At 46.2% G+C, this 19,791-nt stretch overlaps 2 protein-coding genes across 2 annotated transcripts; one reads left to right on the forward strand and one right to left on the reverse strand.

Moving 5' to 3' along the window:
* Positions 1 to 230: 230 nt before the first annotated feature.
* BckdhB (Branched chain keto acid dehydrogenase E1 subunit beta) lies at positions 231 to 15,512 on the forward strand. The gene is made up of 7 exons (XM_050169915.3): positions 231 to 504; positions 613 to 759; positions 1,165 to 1,481; positions 10,144 to 10,323; positions 12,190 to 12,300; positions 14,334 to 14,420; positions 15,251 to 15,512. Exons 1-7 carry the CDS (start codon positions 345 to 347, stop codon positions 15,389 to 15,391), a joined length of 1,143 nt encoding a protein of 380 aa, XP_050025872.1. The 5' UTR covers positions 231 to 344; the 3' UTR covers positions 15,392 to 15,512.
* Positions 15,513 to 17,102: 1,590 nt separating this feature from the next.
* Positions 17,103 to 18,935, reverse strand: LOC126521262 (terminal nucleotidyltransferase 5B). Its single transcript, XM_050169916.3, has 2 exons — positions 18,739 to 18,935; positions 17,103 to 18,655 (listed from the first exon to the last, which is right to left on the reverse strand). Exons 1-2 carry the CDS (start codon positions 18,741 to 18,743, stop codon positions 17,524 to 17,526), a joined length of 1,137 nt encoding a protein of 378 aa, XP_050025873.1. The 5' UTR covers positions 18,744 to 18,935; the 3' UTR covers positions 17,103 to 17,523.
* Positions 18,936 to 19,791: the final 856 nt, after the last annotated feature.

Raw genomic sequence — 19,791 nt, forward strand, 5'->3', positions numbered from 1 at the left:
TCAAGCCTGCGGAGTGCTAGTGTTGATATTTAGCTTCGTAGCTTCGTTTTATAGCGGTTGTTAATAAAACTAATGAACAAATCGCACAGGACATATAATTATAAACCGTTCAATTTATCATTTTTCTAACGTAAAGCTATATGGATGACTATGTTGCGAGCAGTTGCGAGCGTGCGACTGCGAAACGTCGCCTATTAGTGCGGCTTGACGGTGACTGCGGTTGCAGCAAGTATGGTCAAGGTGTTCTGTGGTATGGTCGCGCCTGTGGTGTAATCGTGGTTGGCTAGGAAGTCTAACCATACGTTGGTTCTTTATTCTATGACCATACGCTGCCGGAGTTCACCATGAGTCTGACATCTTTCAGCTTTACTGTGCGGGCTCTTCTGCGAAAGAAAGTTTCGCCACGAAGACTGCGATGGGAACAAGTGGCATCCAGCTGCGAGGTGCAGAAGCGGTCAGCGGGTCACTTCACATTTGTTCCAGACACACCGTCGTCGTCAGATGGTGTGTGACCATGTAGATTTAAGTACTTGGAACTTAGGGGTGTTATATAGTTACGCTAGTTCTGAACAAATACACAAAAATATAATTTTCCTTTATCTCTTTCTGAAGGAGAAACGGCACGGTTGAACCTCTATCAAGCCATTACTAACGCCTTGGACATAACGTTGTCCAACGATCCGACTGCCGTGATCTTTGGCGAAGACGTGGCTTTCGGTGGCGTATTTCGGTGCACGGTTGGCCTGCAAGAAAAGTACGGTGCGTATGCATGTGACTCTCGTATAGTATTAGTGCAAGAAAGGTTTTGTGGATAGCACATGGTTGGTTTCACTCCTCGCAACTGTACGTGTTCTGCCATTCCTAAGTTCGGACCGTTGGCAATCAGTTTCAGTGGCGTGCGTTAATAGATGGATCATGTGGCACATTCGGTCACCAGCGTATACAAAACCTGCAGCTAGTTCCCTCGCATCACTTGAAGACGTAGCGTTCAATTCACTCGTAGGCAGTGTCTTGTCGGTGTCGAGAAGCACCCCTACTGTGTTTTGTGTCGTGGAGCCACAGTGCGCTTACTGTGCTCGCTCAACGATCCATACCACGGGGAATGCATAGACGGCAACACTTTCTGCAATCCAATTTATGGTCGCGCTTATATCTCATGTGCAGGCAAACACCGCGTGTTCAACACGCCGCTGTGTGAACAAGGCATCGCAGGTTTCGGTATTGGGATGGCCGTGGCCGGCGCTACGGCTGTCGCTGAGATGCAGTTCGCGGACTATATCTACCCCGCTTTCGACCAGCTCGTCAACGAGGCGGCTAAATACCGCTATCGGTCCGGAGGACTTTTCAACTGTGGTGGCCTGACGGTGCGAGCACCGTGTGGTGCTGTTGGCCACGGCGCCCTGTACCACTCGCAGAGTCCGGAAGCATTCTTCGCTCATGTTCCGGGACTGAGGATCGTCATGCCGCGTGGTCCAATTCAGGTGCGTTCATGCTGCCGTCACCGTGCCGACTGAGCTCACGAGGAAGCTTGCGGAGGGTAGCAAGAGGTGGAAATGGTTTACAAGCATGGCAAAATAAATGGGACGTTTCAGCAAAAAAAAAAAAAAAAAAAAAGCCCCTGTGCAGCTTGGCAGAACTGTGGGGACGTGAGAGTTCCACGAAAGAAAGAACCGCATTGCATCGAAGTCGTAGTGCCAGTTTAACACTTGTGGGCTAGTGCAAAAAAATGTCCTTGGGCAATTTTAACTGTGTCTTTGGCCGATCACTGTGAAGGCCTATAGATCGAGAGCATTACCAGCTGACCATGCAGCATGCATGGCTGGCAGTGGCCCAGCCCAGCATGGTTTTGGTCTTGGAAATTGCAAAACCTAATGTATTTGGCAGCAGCATGAGATATGAAGTTAAGGGTGGAAACACTATGACAGACACTAATTTGCTACTACAAAGCACACAGAGAGCAATAAATGCATGCTTTTCATATGGGAGAGCAATGGGAAGCAAGCAGAAATGCCTTTATTTGTTAAACCTTAATGCACTGCAGACAGGCCAGTATTTCAGTACACATGCTGCTCTGCAGTTATGACATCACTCAAGGACAACAAGACCTTTCAGTTGCAGAGGCATGAAAGTATAATTCACAGTGCTTTCAGAGAGAGACTGTATTCTGTTCAATGGGAGACAGTGACATTTCTGTCATGTTAAGCTAAGAAATTCAAAGCCAAAATTTTCTTTCATCTACCAGTTTCAGGATATTGAGGCACCAGCCATGCTGAAGGTCACATGTTCATGCTAGACTCTATCGGATTGTTCTCTGCTCTGCCTAACTTTTGTTTGGGCACAACTCTGAACATCAGAAGCACAACAGCGACACCATTTGCCTCTGCCTTTTCAGATTCCAGCTGTTTTCCTCATCACAGTTGTTGCAGCTCAGGATTTCCTTATCAGCCCTCATCTGTATTCAAGCAGCAGCAAGGAAGGCACACCTCGTGCACTTTATGATGACGCAGGCAGTGAATGAGTCATCAGTGATGGTGGATAGGTGTTGCTAGTTGTGTGAAATGGAAGGAATGCGAAAGGGTAGTGCCCTTACAACTTGTGTGTCATTGTACCTGTGGCTGTGTAAGGAATGTACTTTCCAGATGTTCTGGCTTGAGGAAATAATGATGGGCATCACCAAAAGGCCACCTGCAGCTAAATTATGGACTGTGTAAACAGCCTAGCTTTAGATACGAGGGTACAGATAAGCCTCAGCACAAACTTTTTTTGTTTGGATTACAATTGGATGCATCACTAAAAGCTAATAAAACTGGGCACTTCTGATAACAAACTGAAAAAATAAAAAAAATTGTTGCCATTGCCACTTGCCAGAAATGATGCAGAACCCAGAATATTGAGAACCAGCATGGCTCCTTGGCATGATATCCAAGATTAGGCGGTTCCTGCAGTGCGCTGGGAATCTCTGAAGCAATGTGCTGGGATTTGCATTGTATTTGCTAACTGCCAGGTGCATGCATTGTCTGCTTAGGTGCTATTTAAACTCTTTTAATAAGAAAATAATACAATTACCAGCCCTGGACCACGCTCACCTTCAATAGTGCATTCTACTCACTTATTATGAATTTAGCCAAAGTTACATTTCGTTGCATTTGGCCTTTTAACAACTTTTCTTTTTGATAATGCTGCAAGAAAACAGTGGTACATAGTAGTGCTGGCACCATTCCACTGATCTCCTGTAAACTTCATCAAAATAACACAGAACTGTTTTCTAACTTTCTGCCCTGCAGCCTCCCAAACCACATAAACTACTAAGTCACTGCTTTGGTTTGTCACGGGCATCCTTTTTTTCCAGCCATTAGTCAGCCATGATTAGTCCTGGCAGACCAGATGAAACGTACACTTGCATTTAATGATGTAACATAGGCCCAGGCCTAATCACATGAAAAATACTTCTCATACAGGCTATGCCAGCTGCAAAGCTTTAAGAATGTTTTTTCGATAGTAATTTACCATTGTCTTGGCCTGCTTCATGCCATGCTTGTCAAAGTACAAGTTGAGTTTTTCACAGGAGTAAAGTGAAATAAAATATTCTATCGTCTTTGGGAACTTGCAACATATGCAAGCTTTCCAGGTAATCAGATCATGTCATATATTGGGTATATGAACATAAAGTAATCTCAAATGCAATGACATTGTGATATTCCAAAACATTGTACTGGCACAACGGACTTGCTTGACAGATGTCAGTGGGTGGATAGCATTGACACAGCTTTGACATTGAAAAGTCTGTTGTCAAAACACCTCATTTTCGATTTTTTTTTATGTGGACAGTAGCTGTAGACACATGTTTTTTGCACATGTCCCCTCATTCCTCTGTACTTGCTAAGGTTACTGTGTGCAATGCAGAGCCTATCTGCGTCAAAACTTGTGTATTGTCTATAGCCATGGTAACAAATACAAAGTTCAAGAACATTTGGTTCAGTCCCACCTACAGATATATATTTATGGCATGTGTATGTTCATAAATATCCTTACGATATAAATATTAACAATGCATAGTAAATACCTCCTTTGGCAAGAAATTACTACAAAAAAAAACTTTTTAATGTAGACTGAAATCTTATCATTAGAACACCCTTGCATTTTACTCCCGTCGAAATGCAGCTGCTGTAGTCCGGATTCAAACCCATGACCTCATGCTCGGCAGCGTAAATGCCATAGCCACAAAATCACTGCAGCAGGACAAACTGTGGAAAAAATTAGTGCAAACACTTTTGTTTGCTTACACAGGGAGGCCTTAAAAACAAGTACAAGCCTCTTTTCATAATACGCTTACAATTGTTGAGAATTGCAATTCCTGTAAAAAAGTCAAGTGCTAATGCCTCAGAGAGAAGCCCTAAGTCAAACAAGCATAATCCCTCATGGCTGTCATATCCTGGCCACTAGTGCCAATACCTTGCGAGTTTGAGTGCTTGTTCTTTAGCCGTAAATCAAAGGGATTTCGGTCCCCAGAAAAAGTGGGCTGATGGTTTCTTTCATTCATACAAGTATGACACATTTGTACAAAAAAACAGGGAAAATAAAGCTGTAGGTGTCCATACAGATTTGCAGACTTGGCAGGACTGCTGTGATGACAAAACTGCTGCTGTTCCTTCTCACTGACCAAATCCATATGAACAGTATCAAAAAACGTGTTGTCACGATTCAGTACAGGTAGGGCCGTGGCCTTTTACTTTTTCTTGAAAGTGCATGTGTAAAATGAGCAGAGACAAAGATCTTTCTCTCACACCTCACACATACACAATAAATAAGCGTAAAAATCTTCATAAGTGAATCACTCAGATATACTAAAGAATGAGTCACACAGGACTAACCATTATACCTAACTAAACCATTATACTGTATATTGATGCTTGCCATAAATAAATATGTAGCATCGCAGATGGGTCAGGTACATTTGAGCATCATGTAAACCTCAAACTTCAAATTTTTCTAACTTCAGTCACGGCAGCACACTTTCACACTGCCATATGAAAAAAATATTGTAAAAACAAAGAAGAAAACAAGGTACATGGCACTCTCATCACTATAAAAGAAAGGACGCACAAGGGCTGCTGCACATCATCCGAAGTAGGTGTAAAACAGTGGTCAAATGTTGACTAGTTCATAGCAAGCATATTACTAGTAACACGAAGCATTTGAGCTTTACAATTTCTCTTGATGTCGATTTTTGGTGTTTTTTGCTAATCATTCAACTAGCTTTTAGCCATTAATTTACAAAACATGGACTTTCATGCTTTCTTATCCTGGTGCTGTGTTTATCTGCTGCCAGTGAGTGTGCTTGGCTTCCACTTTTGCATTTGATGGTATGGATGCCAGAGCTGTTATCAGCAGCCGACCGCACCGAGCAATGACTGATCTCGCACCAATGTGAGGCAAGGTGTCAGAAGTGGGACGCCCAGCCCCTTCTCATTGGGTTCAAGCACAACTTGGAGCAAGGACGCCTGTCTACCTACACAGCTGCCACCCCTCTCTTTTTGTTTGTTTGTTTATTCCTTATTTTTTACTGCAGACATTGTCCTGCTGTTTTAAAACTGAGGCTAGTTAAGGCTGTGGAAGGAATGGCTAAACCAGATTATTTTTGTTGCTGATTTATTTTTGCTTGTGCTGCACCAGTAAGTTACACTTCCCTGTACATGCTACCTTGACTGTTTAAATGCAACTACTTCAAGGGATGAGGCCGTTCCACGGTATTTTTGCACCATAGGAAGCTAATGTGAACCTTGTATCATTCAAAATGTTAGGACTCCCATGGCTGTGTTTTTCACAGCAGACACAAAATCCTGCGGGAAATGTTAAAAATTAGTTGTTGAATGTTCTAAGTCTGGCAGGGCTTCTGAGCTTATGTTTATTGCAGTCTTTTTAGCGGAAAAACAAGCAAGTTCTGACTGATGTAACATTTGCATTGTTGAAGAAGAGTTGATTGTTGGGATAGTTGGTTTTCCATAATTGAGGTAGTAAAGGCTGAAAATTAATTTGCTTTAAAGATGTCATTCACTGTTACTGATTTTATGGCAGAATACACGTAAATAAAGGCCTGCAGTAATTACTTGCTTTTATTTTCCCTTTGTATGTATTGGAACTCGGTGCATCTTGTAAAGGTGATGCTTGCCATTGGAATATACCGTCAAATGTACTTATCCACGATTTTAAATAATGCAAAACACAGGAAAAGAAAATGCTACTCGCTTGTGGATTAGCCATTTGACACAGTTCTTGTGCTGAAAGGGTTTTATTTATTTGTTATTTATTTTAGACTATTTTATCTATTTATTTGTATATAAAGACACCTTATGAACCCTGTTCAGGCTATTGAGTAAGGTACACATTGTGTAAGCCAAGTCAGTGCAAACTAAGCAACAAAGACACATTGGGACAAGCGCAGAACAAAGTGAAATGTAAGTGACATTAAACTATTATCTGTACTACCAGCATACAAGACAGGGTAGTAAATACTAAGCAATTAATAATTGGCAAAGGTTAATACTGAAGTTGTGCTTTATGCAAATTATACATTATGCAAATACACCACTGATAAAAAGCTTGGTTACTGAAATTAGGCAGATCAAAACAGGATAGGAGCAGTAGCCCTGCTGAGAGCAGCAGCATGAAATTTCAGATGGCTTTATTATGTGGAATTTCTTTAAATGCTGTCTATGCCAGCTGCATTTTCCATCTCGCTGCTCTGTTTGTTTCTTGAATGCTCTGTTCAGATGGATAGAAGCACAGTGCTGACATTTGCTTGCTGTGAAGTCATCTGTCTTTTCTGTTTGTCTGAACAATATGCCAAGTATTTGATACCTTTGCACTTATAAAGGAGAGAAAGCATTAGCATCTTGCTTCCAAATGCTACATGCAGGCTTGCCTCAAATGCTTATTTGGTTACATTGCTGGATATTTCTCAGTTTAGTTGAAAAACAAAGGGCTTTAAATATTAGGCACATATGATTGCACTTGTATGAGGTGACAGAGCTTCGGGGTGCGATCTTGTACGCATTCCAAAATAGAACGGAGGTGGTCCGTTCCACCGAGCAGCACACAATTGGACAATTTGAACCGTGACGAACGCCATGACGTCAATTGTGACGTGACATCTGCTGTCAATCATTCCGTGTCGTCTGCTATCGGACGAATGCAACGGAACACCTCCGTTCGATTTTGGAACGCGTACAAGATCACACCTTTACTGTCACAAACTATTGGCACTTATGGCATCACAGGCACAGACTCAAAGAAAGCCACTACTTTTAATGTCATTATGGTGCTCTCTGCAAAAGGGCATCATAGTGTTGAAGTATCCTGAAGAGTCACTATGAGTTTGATCTTGCAGCTATTGCTTGCATTTGTTTTTTGTTTTTTTGTTTGTTTCGCTGGGAAATCTAAACTTTTCAAGAACTGCTCCACAGTGCTAAACATTTAATTTATATAATGTCTGTGAACCCTCAGCTGTTTTTTTCCAAACACGAATGTAACAGATTATGTATAATACTGCTGTGGGTTAGGACCAAGTACAAATAAGTGTGGCACTGATGACTGAAGGCAGTATACTCTGGTAAAATGCATGAGTGGAAATGGTGGCAGAGTAGTAGAAGTGTGAAACCCATTGCATGTCTAATTTGTCTTGTGGGCTTTTCTTTCTGTTTATGTTCTTTTCCATCTGTCTTGTGGAGTACTTTCAAACATGCAAATGTCAAATGGGATATACATGTTCAGTGTTTTTTACATTTAATCTGATGAAGACAAGGCTTACATTCACAGGTCTTTTGTACTTTCATCTCCTCTTGAAACATTCTTCTTCTTTAGCCTTTAAAGCGTAAAGCTGGCCATTCAGAACATTTGTCTTGTCATCTTTAAGATGAGAACATGTTATCCTAAGTTTACATTTTGCAGTGTTTGTTTCCATTTTCAAGTTGTTTGCTTGTATGTGCACTCTACACAGGTGCATAGCAGTATAAAGTGTATGACAGATATGTGTTGACCTAAAAGTTTGAAGCATCCGTTTGTAATGTTTATGTTCATTTACAAGATTGATAATATGTGCAACCCGCCGTGGTTGCTCAGTGGCTATGGTGTTGGGCTGCTGAGCACGAGGTCGCGGGATCGAATCCCGGCCACGGCGGCCGCATTTCGATGGGGGCGAAATGCGAAAACACCCGTGTGCTTAGATTTAGGTGCACGCTAAAGAACCCCAGGTGGTCTAAATTTCCGGAGCCCTCCACTACGGCGTGCCTCATAATCAGAAAGTGGTTTTGGCACGTAAAACCCCATAACTTAATTTTTTTTTTTAATAATATGTGCATAGTAGTACAGAGTGCATCGCAGTGTGTACTTAACTGAAGTGTGTCGACGTTCAAAACATTCATTTATAATTGTGGTTTAAAAACAGGATATCATCTAGGCCTTGCGGCAGCTGGCAGCTGTATGCAGCTGACAATCTTCTTTATGATTCACATGGCTGACGTACATACTGACGTTCATTATCTCCGTTACCTGCTTGAACAAAATGCATTTTAACTTTAGTGAACGTCAGCAAAAGGTGAAAAAGCCCTGTAGGAAAGGGAAGTAACAGGCAGTCCAACAAAGATATTGCAAAATGAAAGTTCACTTCATTAAATTTGTGCCTCAGGCATGAAGAGCATGCAGTTAGAGCCACGCTTCTCTAGAATAGTGGAGAGTTGAGTTTGATATGTGGTAATGCAAAAGGAAACGTCACAATTATTGTTGGGATATTCTGCATGTAGAAGGTACCTGCATACAAAGTGAAATTAACATGAGAACCATCTTGAAATATAGCGCAACGGGACGACACAACAGAAAAAAAAAAAAAAGCCAACTAGCCCAGCATTCAACTCTTTTGAAGTGAAATCAGTTCTCTTGCAAAAGAAAATAAGAGCATACAAAGTGGTGGCTGTGCTCACTCGTTGCAGTTTCTTAAAGTATGGTGTCTCATTTTCAGGGCTGGTGTGTTTAAAATCGTCAAATGACAGCTGACAGATCTGGCAGTTATAGTGAAAATGACTGGCAATTATACAGGGTGTCCCAGCTGACTTTAGCCAGAGTTTAAATATATGCCGATGCGCTCTAAGGCGATGTGACCAAATGCGTGTCACTGACTACTGTATGGAGTAAGTCGCACTATCTTTTGTATGCTGCTTCATTGCATAACTGCTTAATTACATATTTAGTCAAGATTATTTGACCAACTTCGGAAGCAACGGAGTTGGGCGAGAAATTCTAGTTAGAAAGTTGTAGAGCGCTTTGCAAAACGTCCGATTAGACAGTTTCCAATTTTCTGTCTATAGGCATTAGTGTTCTTCCGCTTACTTCAGATGTCCACGATATACACAAAAATACCATGTGACATGCCCACTTGCATGCCGTGATTTCAGCACTCCCAAAGGTTCTGCATACAAACAAACATAGCATTTAGCCGGGTGTGCTGCCGCAAGGAAAGCACATTGGTGGCGTAAATCTTACAGCCAACACCTGCATCACTGCCCTGTCGCCTTTTAAGCGGTGGCACACCCTGCTAGATGCTATGTTCGTTTGTATGAGGAATGTTTTGGAGTGCTGCAATCACGATGTGCAGTAAGTGGAAAAACAGTAATGCCTAATAGACAGAAAGTAGGAAACTGTTTAATCGGGCGTTTTGCAAAGCACTCTATAACTTTCTACGCAGAATTTTTTGCCTAACTTTGTTGCTTCAGAAGTTGGTTAATTAATCTTGAATAATTATGCAAATAAGTAGAATACAAAATTAGTGTGACTTACTCCATACAATAATCGGCAACATGCATCTGGTCGCGTTGCCTTAGAGTGCATTGGCAAATTTTTAAACTCTGGCTAAAGTTAGTTGGGACACCCTGTATATCCTTCTTTTCGTGTTTCACAACTATGACACTGCCTTAGAGCTTGAAGGAATCACATAATGCTAATGTTTCTTGGAATGGAGTGCTGTTCTGAAAAGCGTTCCACATAGAGAGGCTGTCTGGAGTCCTCAGTGTCCCTTTTCCTGGCTTATAACTGGCATAAGTAAGCATTGAAGGACTGATGGATCCCATATTTGATGGTCTAATCTCTGCACAGGCCAAAGGTCTTCTGCGGGCATGTGTCCAGGACCCGGACCCATGCATCTTTTTCGAGCCCAAGATCTTGTATCGTTTGGCTGTGGAGCAGGTTCCCCTGAAGGACTACACCCTGCCACTTGGCAAGGCGCAGGTCCTACAAGAAGGCGATGACATCACTCTCCTTGGTTGGGGCACACAGGTGGATCAGCAACTGCATCTTGCTTGCTTTACTTATTATTATTATTTCTTTTTAATGAGAAGGCATTAAATGGCTCATGAGGTGGACAGTCTGGCATTGTCAGTGTGACCACACGATGGTACAAAAAGGCTACGAACCCTCAACCTTTGGTGGGAGTTGAACCCACAACCTTTGGTGCTAATTAAGGTGAAGTTAATGAAGGCACAGTTAAGTAAGATAGAGTTAATTAAGGCACTCTGACCCACATACTTTGGTGAGAGTTGAACCCACAAACTGTGGTGTTAATGAAGGCAAAGTTAATTAGGGCATGGCTAATTAGAGAGAAGTTTAATGATACAAAATGCCGAGAGGTCGGCCTGAGGTATATTCCTCTAGCCAGCTACTCGGCACATGGCTAATTAAGATAGGGTTAATGAAGGCACTTGAACTCACAACCTTGGATAGGCATTGAACCCTCGACCTTTGGTGTTAATTCAGGCGAAGTTAGTTAAGGCACTCAAACCCAGTACCTTTGGAAGGAGTCAAACCAATGACCTTTGGTGTTAATTCAGGCGAAGTTAGTTAAGGCACTCAAACCCAGTACCTTTGGAAGGAGTCAAACCAATGACCTTTGGTGTTAATTAAGGCACTTGAGCCCACAACCTTTGTTAGAAGTCAGATCCACAACCTTCAGTGGGAGTCAAACTCGCAACCTTGTGTTGTGGCATAATGTCCAAGCACCGCGCGGCGGTCGCAATGCTTTCGCATTCGTCCACTTAATGGTAACTAAGTGCCCCTTGAATTTTTTTGCTTGCTGCCATATGGCCTTGCAAGAAATATTGTTTGAGTCAGGCAGCTCCTGAATTTTAATTTATTGTATTCCTACAACTTAGGCAAAAATCCTAAAGCCGAATGCCTTGGCTCTGGTAACACACATTGTTCCCGATTCTGTTACCATTATTTTCTGTTACCCGTCATCATTAGCTGGAGCAGTATTTTGCCGGTATCAAAACTTGTTGCTTAGTGCAGAAGATGATAAAAAAATGGATTAGAATTGACTGAAAAGAGCCATTGCATTGCACTGACCGTGCTCTGCCAACATCACAGGGCTGACCCAGCTCTAGGATAATGAAAAAAAAGTGCTGAAAACAGTGCTGAAATTTTTTTTCTCTTTACTGCACTGTTGCAAGTGGAGTAAAATATCTTCTTTTTTTTTTTCGTTGAGGCTGCATCTGCATTTATGTAGCATTGCTAACTGTAGCAAATATTTAGGCAGGCTTATCTAGGGCAAACCACAGATGTCTTGTGCACTTTTACTCTAGTATAACTTTTAGTTGACATTTATTCATGTGTTCTTGCATGTCTACTTACCTTGGCCAAAATTTGGCAATATAGCATTGTTCAAAGTGCAAACAATTATATAATTGCAAGCTGAAAGAAAAGAAAAGGCGAGTTGTTTGTGTATTGTTTTTAATTCCTTTCCTTTGCATAGGCTGTACATTAGCATGAATAGTAGCTTTAGTGGCCCCAAAATGTAGCAATACAGTCCAAGTGGGCTAGGATTCTGTATTTATTATGGGAAAGAAAATCTGGTATGCTACCAGTTAACTCTATCTGCACATTAGTGGAAAATAGAAAAATAATTTGTTGGTTCATATTTCACTGGAAACTGCAGTGGCTAACAATTGTCACAAAAAATCATCTATTTGCTGTGCTTTTCCTCCGTGGCGCAGCATAGCACAGGTTTTCAAACAGCTGTGTTTATCCAGAGGTGACCTTTTGTCTGACATATACGTGTGGCAGTGTCTTTAGTTGGAAGATTTCTTGGCTTGAGTGCAACGACTGTCATTTAGTTGGGACGTCAGCAATGTCTTTTTGTAACGACAGGTGCACGTTTTGCGGGAGGTGGCTCAAATGGTGCAAGACAAGCTGAATGCATCGTGTGAGCTCGTCGACCTCTGCACACTGATGCCATGGGACAAGGAGACTGTGGCCAACGTGGGTTCTTGATCAACTTGTTTAGTGCATTCATCATGCTATCATTTATTACAGAATAGCATGTCCAAAGTAATGGCAAAAAATTCTATTTCATACATATTTATAATAGCACTTTGTTACAGCCAAAAGGTGAAAGTTTCTGTGTTATACAATAAAAAGTTTTAAGGAAACTTGGCAGGTTAAAGTTGACTCACCACCCATTCTACCTTCTGTGTAATATTTTGTAGTCTTGAGCTGACTTTATATGGTGAACTGGGCTTCTGCATTTTTGTAAATTTTTGTGTGAAGAAAGGTTACAGTAAAGGCCAGTTATTGTTATGCAGTACTAGTGCTAGTGGAAGACGAAGCTGTTTGAGTGTGCTTTCAGAATGAGAATAATCTTGCCAATGGAAGGCACACCATTGTGTGTTGCTTCGGCTATACAAGGCCGACTTACGATTATAACTAGCCTGCGAATTGAATGACCATTTTAAGTGCCAGATTGGGGGGGGGGGGGGGGGGGGGCAGAAATGTTCAATTAGCGTGGCGTCACCGCCCTATCCGAGTCGGCGCGGCAAAACAACCAAGCGCACAGCTGGTGCCGTAGCAGCATAGCGGTAGCAGTAGAGCGGAAACGCGGCTGCGCTCAAACGTTTCATGATTAAAGCTGTCTGCCCGGATCAGCCGCGGCATCGCATACGCAGCGACGGCACCTCGGGCAGGAGAGTCGCTTATCGGTGAACAGCAGCCCGCGAGATTCGCACAGCTCGGCTGTATCTAGTACAGTGCGCGACAACCGTGCATGCAGTCACTCGAGAACGTACCTGCGAGCAAGCGTGTTGGAACATGCTCGAAACATCATGCTCTCGGCGCGTGAATGAGCGCTGCACGTTTCGACCACGCGTTATGCTCCCGCCAGCGCAGGAGCAGACTGACACGTGTTGTCGTTTCTACGATTGTCAGTGCGTGCTGCACTGGCGTCATTCATTTCCGGAATGTAGTCTTGGGGAACTTTTGCGCGACCGGTCGCGAAGCGTAATCGCGTTGCAGTACTATTTTATTTTTTTTTTCAACTGTGATTACACGCAAGACCTGCTCCTCTGATTAGATTTCTTCTCCGTGGCACCCCATTACGGCCCCTTCGTGGACAAATGAAACGCGAACGGGGCAATACAAACGCGGAACTGAGCCGTTCGTTTCCCCGGCAAGTGCATGTAAATTGCTGGTATACGAACAAACAAATCCCGTATGTCCGACCGCAGGTGTGCACACTCATGTTCAGAACAGTGACGTGCCACTTACCGCTAGAACAGTTTTCTGGTTAATAGTCCGCCGCTGACCCGCCGTGGTTGCTCAGTGGCTGTGGTGTTGGGCTGCTAAGCACGAGTTCGCGAGATCGAATCCCGGCCACGGCGGCCGCATTTCGATGGGGGCGAAATGCGAAAACACACATGTACTTAGATTTTAGATGTACGTTAAAGAACCCCTGGTGGTCCAAATTATTCCGGAGTCATCCACTACGGCGTGCCTCATTATCAAATCGTGGTTTTGGCACGTAAAACCCCATAATTTAATGTCCGACGCTATGCTCAGTTGAGCAGCGCTTCGTAGCGCGGTCGCAGCCGTATCAGATAAAGCGCCTCGCGTTCTCTTGACGTGCATGAGGGCACTGATAAAAGCTTCAGGCTCTCGTCAATGTTGAGGCATGGTTCAGACAATAACTCCGATGTCGCCCTGTGAATCCGCATTCACCGTTGCGCGCGCGCTTGGAATCGGCGGACGCAAAAGCTTTCAGAGCATAGAACTGGGGTAAAAAAAGAAAAAGAAATAATACTAATAATAACTGCACCCCATTGCACTGATGCATTCGATTAGACGATTATTTGTGGGCCGTTAGTTTGTGGCTTTTCCGCGGTCCCTAAACTTTTGCTGTGTGGAGTACGTACCTGGCGCCCAATTCCCAATCTGTAACGTGGCGATTCAGTGCGCACATTCAAAGTGACTTTCTTCGCAGCCGAAGGTGAACGAGAGTTGTTTCTTCCCTGAATTTGCAGTCTGTGCGGAAGACCGGGAGGCTTCTAGTTGCCCACGAAGCACCTCTTACTGCGGGGCTCGGAGCGGAGATCGCTGCCGCAATTCAGGTTTGTGAGCACTATCGTATGAGCTAGACTCTTCGGAAGCGTAACAAAATGCAGCGAACTGCCATGCTCGTGTGCGGAAGAGAATATGGACTTTCCATTGCGGGTTATCTAGCAGTGGTGCCAGATACCGACACCTGCCAAAGCGCTACGCAACAGGTAGTGAACTCGCTTCGCCTGTTGCTGTGCCCAGAGTTTCGTTAATATAGCTGAAATCTATTGTGTGAAAAGTCCACGCATTAGTCAAGATGGCACTTGTTTTTACACAGATGTGCTATAAACGAATGCTATCACCTCTGTAAACATTTACAGAGGTGATAGCTTAGAAAGCGATAATGCAATTGTCAGATTCTTCTGCAGCTGTTTGTGTGTGTATGAATGATTCAGAATATTTCGGGCTATGTTGTATACATATGCATGAAGAGATATTTTCATGTTGCTGTAATAACTTATTTTTTATCTTTACTACAGTGTGCTGCGTGTTACTGGTCACAGTGTAACAGGGCAAACTTATTCTGCATTGAACGGTTTAGAATTGCATTTCAATAAGGGTGTGAATAAGAAGTGCTGCCTAAGCCACTAGCTGGGCCCTGCAGAATCATTACTCAACATGAATTAATGTACATTTATGTATAATTTTTCTGTAATACAGTCAGACCTCATTATAATGAAGTCATAGCCAGCACAAAAATACCTTCATTATACCCTTTGTTCATTATACACCATCCGTAAGAAACATTTCATTTAATTCATTATGCTGAGGTGTGACTGTACTTGAACCTTGTGCATAATCATGAGGCGACCTACTGAATTGAAACTGATGGCTCATGCAGGAGGAGTGTTTCCTGAGCCTCGAAGCTCCAGTGCAGAGGGTAACTGGATTTGACACTCCATTTCCACATATCTTCGAACCATTCTACCTGCCAGACAAGTGGCGATGCTTCGATGCCATCAAGAAAATGATGAACTACTAGAATTTCTATTCTGCAAGCTCCCCAGCATTGTAAATCTGAAGTCAACGATTACAGACATTGAAACAGCTGTGTTCGCAAATACAGGTTCCGAAAAAATAAAGAGGCACTGGTATGGGTTGTAGCTGCATGTGTTAGTGTTGAAATGCTGAAAGGTCGACAAGTACGAATGTGAAGATAATTATTACAGTTACAGTATTGTGCCTTAAGCAGGTAAGTATATTGCAATGTTTATGCTGACTATAATGACCAATACATACGTCAGGATGCTACATGTCTGAAACGATGGGTTCAGATTGTCAATGAACCTCCCTTTCATTTGCTAGAAAGCTAAAATGGTGTGCATGTTGTGGCTGGGTGCATTGCTGCACATAACTCAAGAATTACTTTCACATGTATGCACAAATGCTTGGGAACGTTGATTGGAAGACTTCCACCCCAGTATTAATGCCACTCACGCTCAGAATTCTATTTTCTCTATCTTAATTCATCTATGTGGTGCCACCAGCCTCAATGCAAGAACATTAGTTACTATGCTTTTCATTATTTCAGTTTAGTGATCTATCTGCCTGTCACTTCTATCCAAGCAACACTTCTACAAAGCGGTATAAATAGGTATACCTTGAACCAACTTGGTCTATGGAAACTGACAAAAGGTAAGCATATAAATTGCCTGATTTGTTTACTTTTTCAACTCTGAAATAGGAGTTTTAGAGCAGCTTGCGATCGCAGCTAGTAAAACTGTAGAGCAATATGTTACATATACTAGTACAGGCTGGAAATCCGAATACAAGGCTACAGCATTTTCTCATGCCGCGGCTCGTCAACTTTTGACGCCGACTGTACATGCGAGTTACCAGCGCTTATAGCTGGGCGAAAGCAAGATTTGCAAGCGATTTTGAATGTTCTGGCCTTGTGCACGTTTGCAGCAGTATTCATAGCCTCTGCAAACCCGCACATTTCGAGAAACAAAAGGAATGCGATACGCGCATGGTTAGGAATTCCCTCGCGTGCGTCGTGACCAGTTCGTGATACATGCTCCTTTGTGCATTGTTTCGAAATTGTGAAAGATTTGTTAACGTTGCACTTCGAACACAGCTGTAAACTAGTCAAGCAGGCTGCTTTTGTAGAATGGATACGACGCACAGAAAAGAAGGCGCTAAGTCCCTCATGCTACGTCGCACCCATGAGACACGAAACTACATTTTACGCTCGGACGTCCTCTGTAATCGTATGGCGAAGAAACGACGACAAATAAATGAATACAGCTGCAAGTGCGACGTAACATATTTCCACGCAGGGAGAGCCTCCGACGTATTACAGCGCGTGTCCTCGATCATATGCGACCTAACTGTCAGGCCAAGCAAGGTCGCAGCACGGTTAAACGCATTAGCGAACAATCCGCACGCACGGAAGGCCCGAATTCCGGTCGGGGCACAGGTGCGCCACGTCGGGAAAAGCGCCTGCGGCGGCGAACGAAAGCGACAACAGCCCCTCCGACGGAAGGAAAAGCGCCGCCGCCAGCAGACGCCCTGATAAAATGCAAGCGGCGCGCACCGGTGGCTTCCCGATAAGGGCCGCCTTATCGGCGGTGAAATCCGTTGTGTAAGGGCCCGTCGCCGGGCGCGGAGAGTGCGACTGGGTGGCCGCAGCCCTCTCGGCGCACACGGGACGGCGGGCAGTGAATAACGCGCGCGCACACACACACACACAGTTTTGGAGCCGAACACATCGCATTGGTTTTATGCTTTGTTACAGAAAAGGACTTGCGAGGAGAAGGGAGCTGCCGGTTGCGGCAGCTTACAGAGCGGCCGTCGGCCTCGCGGTTCGGAGCGGCCGGCCTTGCCCTTATCTAGGGCTGCCGGGCGGCCTTGCCCAGGGAAACAGAGCGGCCCAGTTGGACATGGCAAAAAAACAGGGCGGCCTTGGGTCCCGCTCAGCTGTTGCATTCCGGCGCGCGCAAGGAGTCCGACTGACCGCAGTTCACGTGACTTGCAGGGGGGGAAGGGGGGCCGTGGAAGACCCGGGTCGGTCCGCGCGTGCGTCCTCCCCGCGGGCGGCCAAGGCCGCCCTGTCGGCTTCCGGCGCTGCATACCGTCGCGCACACACACGCACACCACGACGCACGCCTGCGCTCAGAGGGGTCCAGCGGCCAGGCCGGGGCTCAAGCCCGCAGGGCCCAACGTGGGGCCCAGTCCGAGCAGCCAGCAGGGCTGGGCGAATCCGCACAGCCGGGGCGGCTGCTGCTGCACAAGCAGCGCGCGGCAAGCCAGCTCCTGGATCAGCTGCAGCGTTTGACGCCGCTCGTGGCCCATCAGGCACACTGTAGAGCCGTCCACGACGCGGTACAGGGTCGCCAGGAACGAATAGCGCAGCCGCTCGTGCGAGAGGTGGTTGGCCAGGAAGCTGTGCAACTTTGCGCGCTGCGCCTGTATCTCGGGGAAGTCGATAAAGAAGCGAGAGCACATGTAACGCTCCAGGGCCCGCGTCGAGTCGGTTGTGTGGAAGCCGCGCGCCAGCAAGTGGCAGTACTTGAGCAGGCCGCCGCCGCGGATCTCCTCGGGGTTGCGCGTGGCGATGAGCCGCCGCCGCAGGTGCTCCAGCGCCTGGCCGAAGTTGCCGTACACTGACTCGGCAAGCACGCTGGGGAAGAAGTCCTGCGTACAGCGCGGCAATAACGCCTCCGCCGAACCACCGCCGCACTGGTGTAGCAGCAACAGCGGGTCCACCACGATCTGGAACGAGTCGACGCTGAACTCGAACTGTCGCCGCATTCGATGCACGAACTTCAGCTCGACGTTACGACCCAGGCTGTTGGAAAGCGAAACGAGCGACCAGCGGTCTTCGTCAGTGGCCACCTTCACGAGCTTGTGCAGATAGGCCTCCTTGAGGGCGCACGCATTGATGCGCTTGACGCCGGCCGGCAGCAGCTCGGCCAGCGCGTCAAGTACGGCTGTCTTGACGCGCTCGAAGCCGCCGGCGCCGCTGCTGCCAAGTTCGCAGCCAAAGATGACGTCCAAGTCGTTGTACTCGGCCGACGTGTCCGGCTCCAACACGTAGGACGCGGCACCGCCGTTCAGCCGCACGTCCCGCACGGGCACGCCCTGGCGGCCCAGCTGCGACCGCACGCGCTGCACCAGGTCCCGCAGCCGGGTCTCGAGCGCCGGGAAGTTGCCGCGACCCTGGACGGACACGGGCTCCTCCAGGAGCTCCTGCAGCCGCACCACCTGGTCGTAGCCCAGCACCGAGAACCGGGCCTCCTCGACACTGCGCCAAAAGGGCAAGACGTGTCAAGAGACGTCGGCTGACAGCCGGCGCGCGCCATATGTCGCGAGCGAAACAGTGCTTGCCTCATGATTCCAAACGTCGGTCGACTCAGGGTTCTCAAGTATTACTCGCTGCAGCTGGCCGGCCGAGGACGACCACTTCCCAGGAGCGCACGGCGACTGCGGGCAGGAGGTTTCAGCGGCGAGCGGTCCGACGGCGTAGCGGCAAAACGGCTCCTCGACGGCTGCTCGTGTGGCCACTGCGGCCAACCGCTAGGCGGCGGGTCGCTTCGTTGCCGGGGAAACGCGCTGCGCATGCGCCGACCTCCCCGTGTGACGCAAGTGCGCCGCACACGCGACAGTGCGCGCGCGCGCATGCACGTAACAGCGAGCGTGCTCCGGAACAGACGCGAAAACTGCGTCAAAGGCGCTGCTGTTGTAGGCGCCGTTGTTTTGTTGCTTTTGCGCCGCCGTCGCCGCCGTTCCTTCGGGGCGCCTTGAGCGCGTCTTGTGGTCGCCCGACCGACGTGCGGCGCCCGCCCGTCACGAGCACGGAGAAAGCCTGCGACAACAGCGCCTGAAAATGACCGCCAAACTATCCGGAACGGGTAGTTTTCCAGCTGTCGCGCGGAGCGCGAGCTAGTGCGCAGTTCCGAGGGCTGCGTGGGCGCCGTGTTTACGCCGCAGCTGGGATCCGATCGATGTGCGTTCAGCGTAGACGGGGCTGTGACGTCGGTTACAACTCGGTTGACGTGGGCGGCAGCACCCAGCGCATCCATTGAGGAACCTGCGGCTATATTTAGGGAATCGGGATCGTTGTGCCGCTGACGTCACGCCGTTTGGGTCGCAAAGATTCGGTCAACCTTACTGCGCAACCGACGCGCAGTACAGTTACCGACGTATCGCGGAATTCTAGGGCTGAAGGCGTGAATAGAAGGACAAAAGTGTTTTGATAGCGCATCTTTAATGCGTGTCACTTCTAAGATATAAGCAATTACGTGAACTGCCGAAGACCGCTACATTACCTGCACTGCGAGTGCTTACGTAAATGCTTAGAACATTATGGCGGCGTCAGTGCTGATGTTATGGTCACCTGAATAACAACAGCGTGTTCGTTTGGGCTGGTTGGTACCTCTT

This window comes from Dermacentor andersoni, chromosome 6 (genome assembly GCF_023375885.2).
Source record: "Dermacentor andersoni chromosome 6, qqDerAnde1_hic_scaffold, whole genome shotgun sequence".
Lineage (NCBI taxonomy): Eukaryota > Metazoa > Arthropoda > Arachnida > Ixodida > Ixodidae > Dermacentor > Dermacentor andersoni.

Bases quoted from the DNA above. Each gene is read 5' to 3' on its own strand.
- BckdhB (XM_050169915.3), top strand. From the start codon at position 345: ATGAGTCTGACATCTTTCAGCTTTACTGTGCGGGCTCTTCTGCGAAAG. The intron at 12,301-14,333 runs GTGGGTTCTTGA...CTGAATTTGCAG, and splicing joins ACAAGGAGACTGTGGCCAAC to TCTGTGCGGAAGACCGGGAG. The intron at 14,421-15,250 runs GTTTGTGAGCAC...TGGCTCATGCAG, and splicing joins AGATCGCTGCCGCAATTCAG to GAGGAGTGTTTCCTGAGCCT.